The 16,632-nt window shown below is 56.2% G+C and overlaps 1 protein-coding gene across 3 annotated transcripts in view; it reads right to left on the bottom strand.

The window, feature by feature from the left end:
• Positions 1-16,632, bottom strand: part of SIGLEC1 (sialic acid binding Ig like lectin 1) — a 22,210-nt gene extending 5,578 nt beyond the window's left edge. The window contains exons 1-16 of one of the 3 annotated variants that reach the window (XM_004772872.3): positions 16,432-16,631; positions 11,216-11,290; positions 10,614-10,973; positions 10,039-10,335; positions 8,670-8,936; positions 8,099-8,353; positions 6,056-6,355; positions 5,153-5,410; positions 4,117-4,437; positions 3,597-3,851; positions 3,107-3,409; positions 2,237-2,497; positions 1,785-2,096; positions 1,059-1,310; positions 485-754; positions 140-391 (exon numbers count right to left, since the gene is read on the bottom strand). In XM_004772872.3, coding sequence (XP_004772929.1) covers positions 140-391; positions 485-754; positions 1,059-1,310; positions 1,785-2,096; positions 2,237-2,497; positions 3,107-3,409; positions 3,597-3,851; positions 4,117-4,437; positions 5,153-5,410; positions 6,056-6,355; positions 8,099-8,353; positions 8,670-8,936; positions 10,039-10,335; positions 10,614-10,973; positions 11,216-11,264 — 4,012 coding nt within the window. In that variant the 5' untranslated portion in view covers positions 11,265-11,290; positions 16,432-16,631. Of the gene's footprint in view, positions 1-139; positions 392-484; positions 755-1,058; positions 1,311-1,784; positions 2,097-2,236; positions 2,498-3,106; positions 3,410-3,596; positions 3,852-4,116; positions 4,438-5,152; positions 5,411-6,055; positions 6,356-8,098; positions 8,354-8,669; positions 8,937-10,038; positions 10,336-10,613; positions 10,974-11,215; positions 11,291-11,521; positions 12,691-16,431 lie in introns of those variants that run through there. The other 2 variants (XM_004772873.3, XM_013046050.2) reach the window with 2 other exon arrangements.

The raw sequence follows: 16,632 nt of genomic DNA, 5'->3' as shown, positions 1-16,632 counted from the left end.
TTCTCATCACCAATGTTCTTCTTTGCCCAAGTGCCCCTTCCAAGATCTGCTACGGTCCTGCCTCCACCCCGACAAAGGCCCAGAAGTGCCCTCTGCCTGCTCTCAGCCTCAGCACCCCCAGCCAAGGGCCCTAGCTCACAGTGGACTTGCAGGGCGGTGGGCCGGGAGCTGCGGGTGCCCTGGGCGTCCTGGACCTGGCAGGAGTAGGCCCCCGCATGAGCCCGTGTGGCCGCTGGGATCGAGAGGGCGGCAGCTGGTCCCTCCTGCAGCCAACGGCTGTTGTGGTACCAGGCATAGAGAACGGGTGGGCGGGCGGCGGGGTCTTCACAGGACACTGTGACGGGGGTCCCCTCAGGCACAGCGGCGGATGGAGCCAGGGTCACCTGCACACCTGGACCAGGGAGACCAGGGTCAGCAAGGCCCAGCCAGAGACCACAGCTGGTCCCTCTCCCCCCACTGGGCTCGGCCTCCAGCCCTGCCTCACCCTCTAGCCGCAACTCCAGGGAGACATTGGCCTGGCCCAGAGGATTGTGGGCGGAGCAGCTGTAGAGCCCCTCATCGCTGGGTCCGGGCTCCCACAACTCCAGGCGCAGAGTGTTGGGGACAGAGGCTGTGCTCGAAGACATCAGGAGGTGGCCAGCGTGGCTGAGGGCTAGCTGGGCGGGTGGGCGGCTATCCACAGTACACAGTACCTGAGCCAGCCGTCCGCCCCGGCTTTCCAGGAGGTAGGTCAGGCGCAGGCTGCGGGGAGCGTCTATAGGGACACCGAAGGAAACAGTTCAGAGACCACACCCAGGAGGCCAGTTGAAAGGCAGCATTCAAAGCCGGAGAGCCCTGGCTCCCTATCGCAAGGGCCCCTAGTTGCCCAACTGAGGCTCCTCTGCCCAGAAAGAAGCTATCCACTCTGACCCTGACTCAACGCTCCTTGTCCTGGGCTTCTTCAGATTGATGGGGTCTGGGTTCCTGAGTCAGACATCTGTGGGGCTCTGGCCACGCCCTTGATCCCTGTGGGCTGCCGTCATTCTTTTTTGTCCCATCCTGCATCCAACCAAACTCACAGAGGACATCCAGAGTGACAGGTCTGGAGAGGTGGGGTGCCTGGCCAGGAGTCACCACACCACAGCGGTAGGAGGCAGCGTCCGTGACTGTGACATTGGGCAGAAGGATGGAGTGGGCACCTGGGCGCTGCTGCCCATCCTGGTACCACGTGTAGGTGAGCTGGGTCAGGTTCGAGGTCCACGCAAGGCAGGTCAGGTTCACCAGCTGCCCCTCTTGCACAACGGCCCTAGGCTGCACCTGCACACTCACAGCTGGGGAGGGAAGAGGGCCGGGGACACGGGTTAGACTGTGAAGCTGTGTAAAGCAAGTCTCTTGTCTCCCTGAGGAAGAGAAACATGTACAGGGGGCTCAAGATTGAACATGGGAAACAGCTCACCATCTCTCAGGTGGTCCCAACCAGGGTTCTGCAGGGCTCCGGGGTACCCTAAGCCCTCCCTGACTCTGATGGGCACATGGAAGAAGAACACAAGCCTGCCTGGGCTGCAGTATTTTCTCCTTGAACACCCCGCCCTTCCTTTTCTGATTTATCCACTGGACATCCAGGCAAACATCTGTTTCTAAAAAAGGCTCTTCTGTGAAAGCCAAGTCTGGAGTCATTTGTCCTGAAAGGAGGCTGTCCTATGTTCAGCCCACCTGGCTGTCCCTCAGGCTTCCAGAACCTTCTCCAGCCTCCTCTCTTCTCTTAAAGGAGCCCCCCATGCACACACTCACGCCCTCACACTGACCCTGGGCATCGAAGAGGGCAGAGGCTGAGGCCTGGCCCAGTGTGTTGTTGGCCTGGCAGGTGTAGGCGCCTTCATCCTCCAGCACTGCTCTGTGGATCTCCAGGCGTAGTGTGTTGGGAGCGACAGCCACCTGCAGCCGGGGAGAGCGGCTGGCCAGCTCCCCCACACCCTGTAGGGTGGAGGCCACGAGGTGGTCCCCGTGGAGCAGTCGTAGGTGGGCTGGAGGGTCACTGTTCACACGGCACAGGAGGAGGCCCAGTCGTCCAGGGCCCGTGTCCATCAAGGTGGTGAGTGTGGCCTGGCGAGGGGCGTCTACAGGAGGTAGGGAGTGGTCAGGAACCCCCGTCCCTTCTCTAGCACTCTCGCATGGAGGCAGGGCTTGCCCAGCCCCTCCTCTATCTGTCCCTTGTGTCCCTCACCCCCCAAGAAACATGGACAGGATGAAAGCTTACAGGACACGTGGAGGCTGATGGGTGCGGCCAGGCTCGTGGTGGCCGAACCTGGGGCCTGGGCTTGGCAATGGTAGGCCCCAGCTTGGCTCAGAGTAATGGCCGTGAAGCGGAGCGTAGCTGAGTTTGACTCTGGGAGGGGCTGGCCATCCTGGTACCAGAGGTATGAGGTTCCCTCCTGGACCCCTGCGGGCACCTGGCAGCTCAAGACCACGGCCTGGCCCTCCTGGAGCTCAGGTGATGGAGACACCTGGACCCAGGCTCCTGCAGGGGGAAACCAAGGGCAGGTGAGGGCCCTCCCCCATGCCTTCTCCCCCAGCCTGGGACTATGTGTATGTCCACACGAGGACCCCAATCCTATGTCCTGGAGCCACAGGCCCCCTATGAGACCACCACCAAAAGGCCCCACTTCAGCTCCATGCCTCCCCCTGTCCTGCTCCCAACTCCCCTGCCCTGCTCTGTCCTGGCTTTTACCACTCACTACCTGGAGCTACAGTTTCACTCTGTCGGTCATATCTCACCTACCAGAAGGTCCAGCTAACGGGACTTCCAACCCCGTGGCAGGTGCAGCGCCTGCACAAGTTAGCTCAGGACAGATGCTGGCTTGACCCCATAGAACACTGAAATCAGAGGGGTTTAGATCATGCCAAGGTCCGTTGTCCCAAGAGTGAGCTGGACCCAGCATGGATGACCCAAGTGATTACAGGGAAAGGTATCCAGCTGGAGACCAAAGGAGGCCTGCTGGTTGGCTAGAAACTCCTCTGACCGTCACTGAAAAAGGCTCACATTTCTACCCCGAATCCACATGACACAGCCCAAAGCCTGGCCAGAGCAGCCCCCAGGGCACGTGGGCCCTAGGGACCGGACACTCACCTCGGACCTGAAAGAAGAGGGAGGTATTGGTGGATCCGAGGGCATTGGTGGCCTCGCACCGATAGCTTCCAGAGTCCCCAAGGCTCAAGTCTCGGACCTCCAAGTGCAGGGAGTTGGCTGTGGCTTTGACCTGGAGGCGGCCGTGGAGCGGGAGCAAGGGCCCCAGGCTGGTGGCCAGGAGGTGCTCCTCGTGGAAGAGGGCCAGCTGGGCCACAGGGTGACTGTCCACAGTGCAGACGAACACAGCCACGTGGCCCTGGCCCACGTCCAGGAATGCTGACAGCTTTGGAGGGTCTGGGGGATCTGCAGACAGGAAGGAGCTCAGGCCACGCCCCGTCCTGCTCACCACAGCACACCGCCCCTCTGCACACGCAGTCCAGGCCTGCCCTTGCTCACGCCCAAGCCGTGCTCTGCCCCTTACGACCGTTCCCCCGCACTGCGCACCCCCCCACCCTCCGAGCACCCAACCCTGCCCTTGCCCGTCACCCACAGAGCACACTCAGGAGCACCGGGGTGGAGAGCTGGGCCCCAGGCTCGGCGAGGATGCGGCAGGCATAGAGGCCAGTGTCCGTTCTGGCCACAGGCAGCAACGTCATGGTTTCCAGGGGGCCCTGGGCCCACAGCGCCCCGTTCCGGAACCAGGAGAAGTTGGCAGGGCCGCCGGCTTCCCGGCTCACACTGCAGGTCAGGTTGGCTCCGGTGCCCTCCATCAGCGTGTGGGATGGGGTGATGACCAGGCTGGTGGCTGGAGGGCGAGCAGCACAGGCCACCTGAGACAGGCCTCCCCTTGACTGCCTCCCCCCTGGGGTGGGGGCCCAGCCTCCCAGCATGGAGAAGGCAGGAAGGAGACCCCTCCCCGGTGTGCCCATGGGGTTGGGGAGAAAAACGAGTTCCCATGGCCAAACAGATGTGGTTTCACCCAATAGACCTGCCCTGGACGGCAGAGAGATTTGGAGTGTCCAGCGTACCAGCCCCTGACCCTGAACCACCCATTCCCTGCACTGACTCACCCTGGGCATCGAAGTTTGTGGAAGCAGAGGCGTTGCCCAGGGCATTGCTGGCTTCACACAGGTACACACCCTCATCCTCCAGGACCGGGTCACCGATCTCCACACGGAGCAGGTTGGGGGCTCTGGTGACCTTTAGGCGCTGGGAACAGCCCCCACAGCCCAATGGCAGGGAAGAGGCCACGACATGGTCCCTGTGGAGCAACCGCAGCTGGGCTGGGGGGTTGCTGTCCACACGGCACAAGAGGAGCCCTTGACGTCTCGCCGCAACCCCTGCAGCATCGGGGTCCAGCTGGGCAGTGAACGTGGGCTGGCGTGGAGCATCTGTAGGGAGGAAGAGCATAGGCATTCATCTCGTGGCCTCCACAGGGTTCTCCACGTCCACTCTCGCAACACACCAAACAAAGGCATGTGCTCAGAATTGCCATGAACAGTTGTGTAGGTTGTTCACTGCACAAGGACAACCAAACAAAAGGAGGAGGAATTCGGCCCATGGCCCTCATGCTCAGCTGTGCTCTAGTGCTGTACTGAGTCTTCCCAGAGGAAGGAATATCATTTTCTAGCTTGGACAAGGGTGTCGTATGGGCTAGCATAACATTGTGTGCTTCTGATTGGCCCCCCCAGGTTAATATTGAAGCATCCACCCTTGATAGGCCACAGTCCCTGTGCTGAGAGGTTCTGCTGTCAAGGCTATGGAAGCTTGTGAGAGCACAGCTGAAGGGTGTGTGCACAAATATGGAATTATGGTGTCCTAGGGACCAGCTCAGGACAAAACTTGGACAAGGTACCCATGGTGCCTTTGAGGCTAAAAGTAGAGGGCCCTAAAGAGGCTGGGATTGAGGGACAGGATATGGGGAGGCAGAGCAAGCCCCAGGCTTGTTCTCCACATTTCAGCCCTGGGCGGGAAGCTCTGTGGTGCCCATGCCCGTGGCTGATCTAGACCCCGGGGCGGGCGGGCCTGAAGGAGGTGAGGGGGATGGCAGGCTCCTGTGGGCTGACCCTCCCTAGGTAGGCAGGGGCTGGTGGGAAGACTGCTTACAGAGCACAGTGAGGATGGCAGGTGAGGAGGGTCCGCTGTCCCTGTGGCCATCATTGGCCTGACAGTAGTAAGATCCGGCATCGGTGCTGGAGGCCGCAGAGAGGTGAAGGCTGCTGCTGGAACCTTCAAGAAGCGGGGCTCCATTCCGGTACCAGGAGAAGCGGATGTCAGGCGATGGGCTCAGACCACTCCTGCAGTTCAGGGTCACTCCTTGGCCTTCTACCACCTCTGCTGCGGGGCTGATGAGGAGGTGCGCCACTGGCAGAGGAGGGAGTAAGGAAGGCTCAGGTCCCCTGCATCCAGCTGCACCCATGCCACCGGCTGCAGGAAGACCTCCAGGGTTCTCCTCTCCCCACATGACTGTAGGTAGGTCTGGACTCCGTGGCATTAGCTCCATGAACGTCTTGATATCAGGAGAGTTTGTCCTTCAGTGCCAATTCTAATCTATTGGCTGCAGCTTGATGGAGAAGGATTGTGAGCCAGAGCCCAGGCTTCCATCAAAAACCTGGCACAATTGATTAGCTCTGTCCTCCACAGCCTCAGAAGGAGGGAATGGCAATGCATGCATGAAGGTATAGACGACCGCGCTTTGCTATTTTTCCTCCTGCCTCGGACTCCTAGCAGAGCCTGCCCCAGACGTTTGATAAATAAAAAAACCAATGGATGTGAAGGCCCTTCAAGTTCAGAGTCAAAATGTGTACAAAAGGAATAATGCAACCTGCCACGTTTCCCCTTTGCCTTGACTTCAGGAACCTCCCAGATCTTTGATGTGATTTTTTTTTTTTTAAAACCAACCAGCTTGTTCGTCCCCTCAGCTAAGTCCCCTGGACTCCTGGGACAAAGACCAGAGCAGGCCTCCTCCTTGGTGTCCCTTCACCAGCCCCCTCCCCATGCCTGTCTTACCTTTGGCCTGGAAGTTCAAGGTGGACGATGACTTCCCCAGGGAGTTGGTAGCTGAGCACGTGTACTCCCCAGTGTCATCCAGCCCCAGGTCTCGGATCTCCAGGTTCAGGGAGTTGGGGGTGGAGAAGACACTGAAGCGTGAGCTGTGGTTTCCCTCCCCTGGCGTGGAGGCCAGGATGAGGCCATTGTGCGACAGCGTCAGGGTGGCCAGAGGCTCGCTGATCACGGAGCAGTGGAGGATACCCACCAGCCCCTCCCGTGTCTCCAGGAAGGCCGTTAGGTCCGGGGCAAGGGGCGAGTCTGCGTGGAGATGAGGGGGTGCTGGTCACCCTCAGATGGGGGCAATCCCGGATCCCACTTTATAGGCTATGACCCTGCAATACCCCTTGAAGGGAGCAACCCCAGAGCTTCTGAGGACCAGTCGAATACACTTGTGCCTGAGTGGAGCCAGTCACTTTGTTTTCTCAGTCAACAGCTGTGGCAACTCTGTGAGTTGGGGGTCGGGGGCCCACTATGAAGTTGGGAAAACTGCCAGGCAGCAGCGGGTAGCACCTCGTCCAAGGAGCCAGGGTGAGGAACTACCAGCAATGGGACAGACTGTCATCACATGCCCCCTGACGTGACACAGCAGGACGGACCCAGAGTCACACCCACGCTGTTGCTGCCCGGGTATGCAGGCTCAGTCTACACAAACCACACAAACACAAACAGGGACACTCACACAACTAGCCTATACTCTTCAAGTCTCAATGGCAAGAAAGGCAAGAAAAGGGGCGCCTGGGTGGTTCCATCTATTAAGCGTCTGCCTTCACTCAGGTCATGATCCCAGGGTCCTGGGATCAAGTCCCACATCGGGCTCTCTACTCAGTGGGGAGTCTGTTTCTCCCTCTCCCTCTCCCCTTCCCCCTGCTTGTGCACATGTGCGCTCTCTCTCTCTCTCTCTCTCTCTGTCTCAAATGAATAAATAAAATCTTTTAAAAAGAGAGGGAGAGAGAGGGACTACCTTCTGTATGATTCCAACTATTTGACATTCTGGAAAAGGCAAAATTTTTTATGCCTGTGGTTGTCAGGCATTCAACAGATAAATAAATGGAGAACGGGGGATGTTTATGGCAGTGAAACTCTTCTGTATGACACTGTAAGATGAGTACATGATATTATTCAAAACCTGTAATGTACAACACAAAGAGTGAACCTTACTGTAAACTACAGACTTTAGTTAATAATATATTAGTGTTGGTTCAGTAATTATAACAAATACACAACACTAATCCAGAATGTGATAGGGGAAACTGTGTCAGGAAAGATACATCAGACCTCTGTACTATCTGCTCAATATTTTTGTAAATTTAAAACTATTGTTAAAAAATAAAATCTATTAGGTAGCTCGGTCAGTTAAGCATCCAACTCTTGATTTCAGCTCAAGTCATGATTAAGGGTGGTGAGGCCAAGCCCAAGAAGACTCACACACTAGGCGTGGAGCCTACTTAAGATCCTCTCTCCCCATCCCCTCTGCGCCTCCCTGCACCATGCACCCGTGCTCTCTCTTTCCCGCTCTTTTTTTTTTTGACAGAGAGGAAGATCACAGCAGGCAGAGAGGCAGGCTGGAGGGTGGGGAGGTGGGGAGCAAGCTCCCTGCTGAGCAGAGAGCCCGATGAGGGGCTCCATCCCAGGACCCTAAGATCATGACCTGAGCTGAAGGCAGAGGCTTAACCCACTGAGCCACCCAGGCACCCCCTAATCCCACTCTTTAAAAAAAAATTAATAAATAAAGACAGAGAACAAATGTACCACACTGTTAATAAATGGAATGGAAAATCTAAGTTAAAAGTGTATGGTAATTCTTTGTATTCTTCTTGCAACTTTCTGTAAGCTTAACTCATTCAAAATGAAAACTGGTTTAAAACAGGAGGACACCCAGGCCCAGGGAGGTGAAAGCTTGCCCAGAGTTGGAGAGCTGGGGTGTGAGCTGAGAGCCGCCCAGGCCCAGGCTCTTCACCCTCCTGTGGGGCCCCTGTCCGCAGCTCCACCCTGGCCACTTACGGCTGACCACCACGCTGACGGGGCCGGAGCGCTCCCTGCCATAGGCATTCTGCACCTCGCAGACGTAGAAGCCAGTGTCGGCCCTGGAGGCCGAGGGCAGCAGCAGCGTGTGGCTATGGGCATCCTCCAGCACGACGTGGTTCTTATACCAGCTGTAACGCAGCTCGCTGGGGGCTGTTTGGGGCGTGTTGCAGGTCAGTGTCACCGTCTGATTCTCTAGGATGCGGCCTGCCGGGCTCACCTGGACCTCAGCCACTGTGGGGGCAGCAGAGGGCATGCTGGGGGACACTCAGACATCTTCCAGCATCCTGGGGTTGTAGCCAATCAGCCCGAATCCTGCATGCTCGGTACCAGGCCCCTTCTGGATGGGCACCGCATCTCTTTGTCCTGTTTACTGGGATTCTTGCAACCGCCCACCCCGCTGGGGATGTTTGTCATCTATCTGGGGCAGGGCTAGGGCTCCACACCTGTGTCCCAGAAGGCACTTTGGCCTAGCTCCCTTGAACAACAGTGGCCTGTTGGGGACCCCGCCCCACCCTCCAGTCAAGACCCGGGCTCCTCCAGGACTCACTGAAGATGTGGACCCTGATGGGGGGCGAGACTGAAGAGCCCACGCCATTCCCAGCTTGGCAGGTGTAGACACCAGCATCGTCCCAGGTTGCCTGGGACAACCTCAGTGTACGCCCCTCGACCTGGAGCGGTGCCCCGTCCTTGATCCAGCGAATAGAACTCACGTCGGGGTAGCTGCTGTTCACCCGGCAGGTGAGTATGACCAGATCACCTGGCAGGATGTTCCGCCCTGAGGGGCTGAGAAGGATCTCCACGCCCCTGGGGGCATCTGCAAGGCATAGGGTGGTGGTGGGCAGGGCGTCAGAGGAAGGGCCCAGGGAAGACAGTGGTGCCACTTCTCTCATCTTTCAGGAAGCCCCGCCAGGCACTGCCCCCACCTCGTGAGGAGGTTCTGGTTCCTTCCTTCTCCACCGAGGGCCTAATAATGCAGGCCTAGCATCCAGCCTGCACTGCCTTCTAAGGCTTTCTGCCACGTGACACTGGCCATCACCCTCTCTTCTATCTAGGGATCATGAGCACCATCGTTCCTGCTTAGGTGGCTTTTGGTAGCTGTTGGCAAGGAATCAAACACTTCATGAAGGGGGCCAAAGGCAGAGGATGGTTAACCCGCTTGGAAGGAAGGAGCCAACCATACAGCACATCTGCATTTCTAGAAATCTTGTTCCAAATCCTCTGGCTATGGAAATAGGCTTATAAAAGCTATTATTTTCAAATGCTTTATCTAGGGAAATATGAAAATAGCAGAAGCTAATATCTTAGAGTGCTCGGTATGTGCTAAGCACTCCTTCAATTTCCATAACAGTTCCTTGAGAACAACTCCTCTCCTTCACAGAGGTAGACATGGAGGCCCCAAAGGTCAAGTAACTCGCCCAGTTTCCTCAGCTAGTGGTGGACCCAGCCAGCCTGATGATGCCTGTGAACAGCCCTTGTTCTAGAATAGGCCGCCATGTTTTACCATGATGGGAAGTTGCATAATCAAGTAGAAACTCAGGTTTCCTCCAACCTCCTCTTTGTTGAGTAGCCTTAGACAAGAAAAGGGTGAACCTTCCTCCCCCCAACACACAGCAGCCTCCAGAGCTGGGTTGAATCCCCAAGTCCTCCCTCCCCGGCCCCCAGTTCTCTGGCTCTTCGTGTCTCCCCTCCTCTGCCCAACCCGGCCTCAGGGACACGAGGTACTAGGGAGTCACTCAATGTGACTTTTAAGGTTTTGCAGCGTCTCTCCCCCCTGGCTGAGCCTGGAGGTCCAAGTGCACCTGGCTCTGCCTCAGGGGCGAGGGTTCTCTTTCTACAGGCTGCAGAAGAGACTAGTTTCCTCTGGGGAGCCACAGAAGTGCGCTCAGTCCCAAGGGTGGGGCCCCCAGCACACTCACATTGCACTTGGAGGTGAATCTCGCCCCGAGCCTTTTGCTTGGCCACCGAGACTTCGCAGTGCAGGGTCCGGCCGTGGTCCTGCCACGACAGGGCCATGTGGAGGGTCTCCAGGTGGCTGATGCCTGTGGGCCTGAGATCCTGGAGGTTGGAGGTGACCGAGCGCTCGGGGTCCTGGCCTTCCCACTGCAGGCTGATGTGCTCCTCTGGGCACGCATAGGGAGTAGAGCAGTTGAAGTAGGCCTCCATGCCCTCATGGAGCTCCGCCAGGGAGGAAATGGAGGGCTTCTCAGGCGTCTCTGAAGACAAAGACCAGAGGCTCAGAACTCCCCTTCACCACACAGGAGGCCTCCTGCCCTAGAAAGCCCAGCAGAGGGGCGAGACCTGGGCAGGGTCCTTCAAGAGGAAGGAGAGACTACTTTCGACCCCCAGCCCCACTTGGGTGAATGCAAAGGAGATGCAGGGCTGGGAGAGGCCGGGGATGGGCTTACACTGAGGGTTGGGGCTGTGAGTCAATGGGGCCAGTAGCAGCTTGGGACACACTTCCAGGCCATAGCCAGCTCACCCTGCCCCTCACCTGTCACAGTGACCACAGTGCCTTTGACATCTGACCAGCGGTTGCCTTCACTGATCTCAAAACGGAAGTTGTAGGAGCCTGAATCCTCAGGCCGCAGGTCCTTCAACAGCAGGCTGCACATCTTGTGCTCTGTGCGCCCCAAGAACTGGGCACGGTTACGAAAGCGTGCCTCCACCAGCTTGGGGTTCTCCGAGTGGCTTACCACCTGCCGCTGGCCCGCATAGTCGTAGTACCAGATGGCTGTGATGCCGCGGGTCACTTCCACATCAGCTGGGAAGCTGAAGACGCAGGGGATGATGAGGCAGGACCCCCTCACGCCCTTCACAGCCTGGGGACTGGAGACACCCCATGAGGACAGGCCTGAGGGTGGGGCGAGACAGAGAGGAGAATGATGAAGACCTGGTATCATGCAGAGCCCCCAGACCTGTCCCCAGATGAGCCCCCAGCCGGGCACCCCTGGAGCAGCCCCTTAGCGTGGGGGCGCTCCAAGCCACTGCCTCCCTGAGCCCTCCTTTGACCTCAGCAGACAAACCTGTGACCAGGCCCAGTGCGGTCTGCCCAGGGCCAGGCCCTGCAAGCCGGGAGAAACCAGCACAGCTTACCTGTTGAGATCGATGAGAACAGCTGGAGAAGCCAGAACAGGGAGTCCATAGCAGGCTTCACACCGGTTCTGGTGCCTAAGAGGCGATACATACCTTGTGTGCTGGTTGGATACACAAGGGCCTCCTAGGGCACCTCAGGGCACCTCAGCCTCAGAGTCTGCTGAGAGTCCAGCCCTCGGTCCCCACATGCTCTGCTGCCCGCCCTCAAACCCCCAGTGAGAGGTCCGGGTGGCCAAGGACCCTCGCACAGCCAGCCGCAGGGAGCCGGGATCCCACGTTCCTGGCGCGGACCACACCCAGGAATACCTTCACTTGGTGTCGTGCCCCAGAAAGCCCTCTGTGTGTCCCTCAGCCCCACCCCAAGTTCTGCTTTCCCAACCCCTCAAGGACACTCCTCCAGAGCAGATGAACATCTGTTTCTCTTTCTTCCCACTTCCCCACCTCTTCCCCACCACCCAGCCCAACAGGAACTGGAGCCCAGAGAGGCCCAGGGACTCACTCCAAGGCACCCAGCAAGGATGATGGCTTGAAACTTGTGTCCTTACCACCAGCCTTACCAGCTGTAGGCCTTAATGGGGCTCGACTGAGCACTGACCAAAGTGCTGCCTTTGAGAGCTTCTTATATCCCTGAAAGGTTCTCAGGGTTCCCACTCCCAGTTCTGCCCCCATTCCCTGCTGGTCACACACACGGTCTGTGGCCAACTCCCATCTACACGTGGGCTCTCCAGTTGACCAGCTCTTCCCCACCACAAATGATCTTTGCCTGCTGAAACCTTATTCAGTCGTCAAGGTGCAGCTTGAAGGAGGTGGCTTCTAGCCGGAACTTCCCTTGTGGGGTCCCTGGAGCCACCCCACAGCCATCTCCATGCTTGCCTCGTTCTTGGCAGCTTGTGACCCCCATTTCTCAGGAGCTGGGACTGAGGACATGCACCCTGAAGCAGAGCAGAGCCCCGGGGCCTTGCAGTAGTGAGCAAGAGAGGGGTGTGATCCTTGGGCGTCTGGAGTTGGTGGCAGGGCAAGTCTGGGCAGGGGACACAAGCCCCGCACAACACATATCCCTACTGTTTACCATGTACAAGAAGGTGGGCTCTCTGCCAGCGGGGGGCCCTGCTGGAGATGAGGATCTAAGGGGGTGCCACAGAGAAGAATCTGAGGGGCAAGAGATGCCAGAAACACATATAACCAGAACTATAAAGCTGTGAGAAGAAAACAGGTGAAAATCTCCACGACCTGGGATCAGGCAATGACTTCTCACGTATGACACCAGAAGCACAAACAACAAAAGAAAAAATAGATAAATTGGACTTGATCAAAACTTACAACTTTTGTACACATTGAAGGACACTATCAAGAGAGTGAAAAGACAACCCAGAGAATGGGAGAAAGTATCTGCAAATCATCTAGCTGACTAGGGGCTGATATCTAGAATATATAAGGAACTTCTGCAACCCAACAAGAACAGTAACAAGCAAACAAAAAACCCCAAACCACCCAAAATAAAAAAATGGGGTAAGAACTTCAATACACGCTTCTCCGAAGATGATATATGTGGCCAAAAAGTTCATAAAAAGTTGTTCAACATCATGAATCATTTGGGAAATGCAAACTGAACCCACAATCAGCTACCACTTCATACCCATCAAAATGGCTATTAACAAACAAAACCAGGAAATAATAAATGTTGATGAGGACGTGGAGAAATGGGAAACCCCATGCACTGCTTCCCCACTTTACATTCTGGTGGGAATGTAAGATGGCACCGTCCCCGTGGAAAATAGTTTGGGAGTTCCTCAAAAGTCAGACATAGGGGTGCATAGATGGCTCAGTCAGTTAAGCATTTGCCTTTAGCTCAGCTCATGGTCTTGGGATGGAGCCCCACATCAGGCTCCTTGCTTAGGGGGGAGCCTGCTTCTCTCTCTGCCTGCTTGTGTTCTTTCTCTCTCTGATAAATAAATAAATATCTTAAAAAAAAAAAGTCAGACATAGATTACTGTAGCATCCAGCAATTCCACTTCCAGGTATCAAAACCAGAAGATTTTTTTAAAAAAGATTTTAATTAATTTATTTATTTGACAGAGAGATCACAAGTAGGCAGAGAGGCAGGCAGAGAGAGAGAAAAGGAAGCAGGCTCCCCACTGAGCAGGAGCGCCCAATGTGGGGCTTGATCCCAGGACCCTGGGATCATGACCTGAGCCGAAGCCAAAGGCTTTAATCCACTGAGCCACCCAGGTGACCCTCAACAGAAAGATTTGAAAACAGGGACTCAAACAGATACTTGAACACTTGTGTTCATAGCAGCGTTAGTCACAATAGCCAAAAGGTGGAAACAACCCAAGCGCCCATCACAGATGAATGGATGAAAGAGAGGTGGTCCATCCATAAAAAGAATATTATTCAGCCATAAGAAGGATCGAAATTCTCCCATTCTGACACGTGTGACAAGGGCAAACCCTGAAACCATTATTCTAAGTCAAACCATCCATATACATAAGGGCAAATATTGCATGATTCTACTTATATGAGGTACCTAGAGTATGCAAGTTCAAAGACACAGAAAGCAGACTAGAGGTTACAGGGACAAGGAAGGGGCATGGAGGAGTGAGTGGAGAGGTCATATTTAATGAGAGCAGAGTCCCTCTTTTGGATGATGAGAAATTCCTGAAAATTGACAGTGGTGATGGTTACACAATATCATGAATGTATTTAATGCTGCTAAACTGAACACTTAAAAAATGGTTAAAACAGTAAGTTTTATGTTAAGTGTATTTTACAACATGCATACAAAAACCCATGTTGCTAGGCCGCCTGGGTGGCTCAGTTGGAGAAGCATCTGCCTTCAGCTCAGGTCATGATATCAGGGTCCTGGGATCGAGCCCCACCTTAGAGTCCCTGCTCAGCAGGAAGCCCGCTTCTCCCTCTCCCTCTGCACCCCCCCCCCACCATTCATGTGCTCTCTCTCTCAAATTAAAAAAAAAAAAAAATCTTTAAAACAACAACAAACAAACAAAAACCCATGTTGCCAACTTCACAATCCTCCCTGGTCCTAAACGCTGACTTGGCAGAGTGAGGGGGTGAGCCTGAGGAGGCTGGGAGTGGGGACAGGAAACTCATAACATCTCCCAGCCCCCAGCCCATCAGCCGCAGGATGGGGCCCAGCTGATTCTGGAGGCTACCAGGGTACACTCCTGGGGAGGGGCTGAGCAGACACCCAGGGCCTAAATGGGATCTGAATTGTCCATCAGGATGACGATACTTGGCCAAGTGTGAAGGGGGGAGGACTGTCTTTGCAGGGAGTGGGGCAAAGGTGAAGGCATGGGGAGGCCGGGAAGAGCACTGTTCCTCAGGCAACCCAGCCGACAGTGCTGGTCATTGGCTGAGGCCCAGCGGCTCGTCCCCAGTTCTTTCGGTGGCTCTAGGCCTGCTCCTCTCCCAGGAGAATGGAGAAGCCACAGGAGAGGTTCATGCTGGCCCAGGCTGGAGCTAAGGCCCAGATGCTGGGCTGAAAGGCAGCTCAGGGCATGTTTGGGGTGGGTGGGTAACAAGGTCAGCTCTGCTACAGAAGGGGCATGAGGAAGAGGGGGCATGTCGGCCCCAGGGCCCCTGCTCTTCCCATTTGGAGCCATGGAAGGGACAATGGTGAAACTACAGGATGGTGGGATTTTAGACCTACTGACCCCAGAACAGAGCAGAGATTATTGAAACATGCAAGAGGACCCCTTCTAGAACCACCCCAAATCACATCATGTAGGTTTCACCTACACTTAGCCCAGCCCCAACACCCAAGAGGTAAGTCCCACCGGCGTCCAATTCATTGACTCATCCTGTTTCACCCCTCATCCTAAGACCTCGTCTAAGACCACCCTCGTCCTAGAGAACTTTCCTGGGAAAAGAAGAGGCAAAACAGACCCCCGAAAGGAAGACCCTGTCCCTATTTGGAAACCTCAGGGCTAGGGGGTAGGTGCTCCTAGGGCTTGGATTGAGCTGGGTGTACTGGTGGGCGTCCTGCGCCCCCTGGTGGTAAAGGGGTGATTGCCAGTCCTAGGAAAGGGGGTGGGTGTCCTGGGGACCAGACCCCGCAAGCCTGAAACAACCTCTTCCTTAGGCAATGATCACCAGACCTCAGAAAGCTCAGGGCTCTGAGATTCATCTTTGTAGCTTCAAGTCTTGGGTGCTCCGAACATGGGCTTTAATCCCCACTCTCAAAATTGGTGTATGTTGCATCAGGGTGGGACTGGGATGGCCTGGAAGGTGGGTGCCCGAGTCTGCTGCTGCCTGTGCGAGAACGAGTGGGCGGGCGGGTAGAGTCTATGTGAGACCAAGTGTCCCATGATAAGTGGGGAGGGCTGGCTGAACCCTGACCTCTGAGCCCAGAGCCCAGTCTGGCCTGGGGAAGGAAGGGCAGACGGAGTTTCACTACAGACAGCTATGTAGGGCTCAGTTTCTGTTTCCTAGTACCAGGGCTCCCCCCTCAACTTCCCTATCAGGCTGCAGAAGGAGGGAAATGAGGGGATCCAGACATCTGGAGTGTCCTTCCCCACAGATAAGAAATCAGGGTACAGGAGGGAGACTCCAGAGTATATGATCTTCCTAAGAGTGGAAAGCCCCAAACCTAAGCCAAACGTTTTGCGTGAAAAGCCCTAAACCTAAGCCAAACGTTTTGCGTGAAAAGCCCTATCGCCCATAAATGAAGTCGCCTGGCTTTGAAATGGGCAATAGAGATTTCACATCTCCTTTTTCAATCCGGCCCAAGCTCCTGCGCCCCAGGCTGTGCTAGGCAGTGCTGGGGGTCCTGCTGGGAGGAAGAAGTGGTGATGAGGGCAGTGAGTGGGACTGGGCTCCTGTGAGGCCAAGATGAATGGTGGGTGGCCCCAGGGCGGGTGTGAAGATGAATTTCGGCTACAGTGTGGGATGGAACTGGGTGGACGTGGAGGGGAGAGTGATGGGTCAGGAGAGGATGAAGGTCAGGGTTGAGGCTGCATGGAGATGATGGAAATGTTGCGGGTGTCGCTGAGGGTGAGGGAGGGCTGACAGGTGTGAGGACTGGGACCGGGGTATGGGTTGGAGAAGATTTGGGGGTTCTGGTAATGGCTGCAGCCTTGATTAGTGTCTCGGGCTTGAGTTGGTCTGGGGCCCAGCACCCACCCCCATTGCCCCCCAGCAAATCTCAGCCCAACCCCTCTCCCAGCCCTCCTCTCGCACTCCGGAGATGGGGGTACCTGCTCCGCAGGGGGAAGGGGCTGCAAGGCTGGTGAACCACAGGAAGAAGAACAGGAACGAGAGCCAGATGCTCGTGGTGCTGGTGGCTTCCCAGGGCTCTGCCACCCCAAGAGAGGAGTTCCAGGCTCAGAGGCTGCTTCCTCTTTTCCCAAAGCCTCAGCCCGGAGGCTGGTCAGGGAGGCAGCTGGAGGCCTTGCGTA

This window comes from Mustela putorius, unplaced genomic scaffold (assembly GCF_011764305.1).
Source record: "Mustela putorius furo isolate JIRA1106 unplaced genomic scaffold, ASM1176430v1.1 tig00000874_pilon_pilon_pilon, whole genome shotgun sequence".
NCBI lineage: Eukaryota > Metazoa > Chordata > Mammalia > Carnivora > Mustelidae > Mustela > Mustela putorius.
The sequence above is the reverse complement of the archived record's forward strand: the minus strand, read 5'-3'. Positions and strand labels throughout refer to the sequence as shown.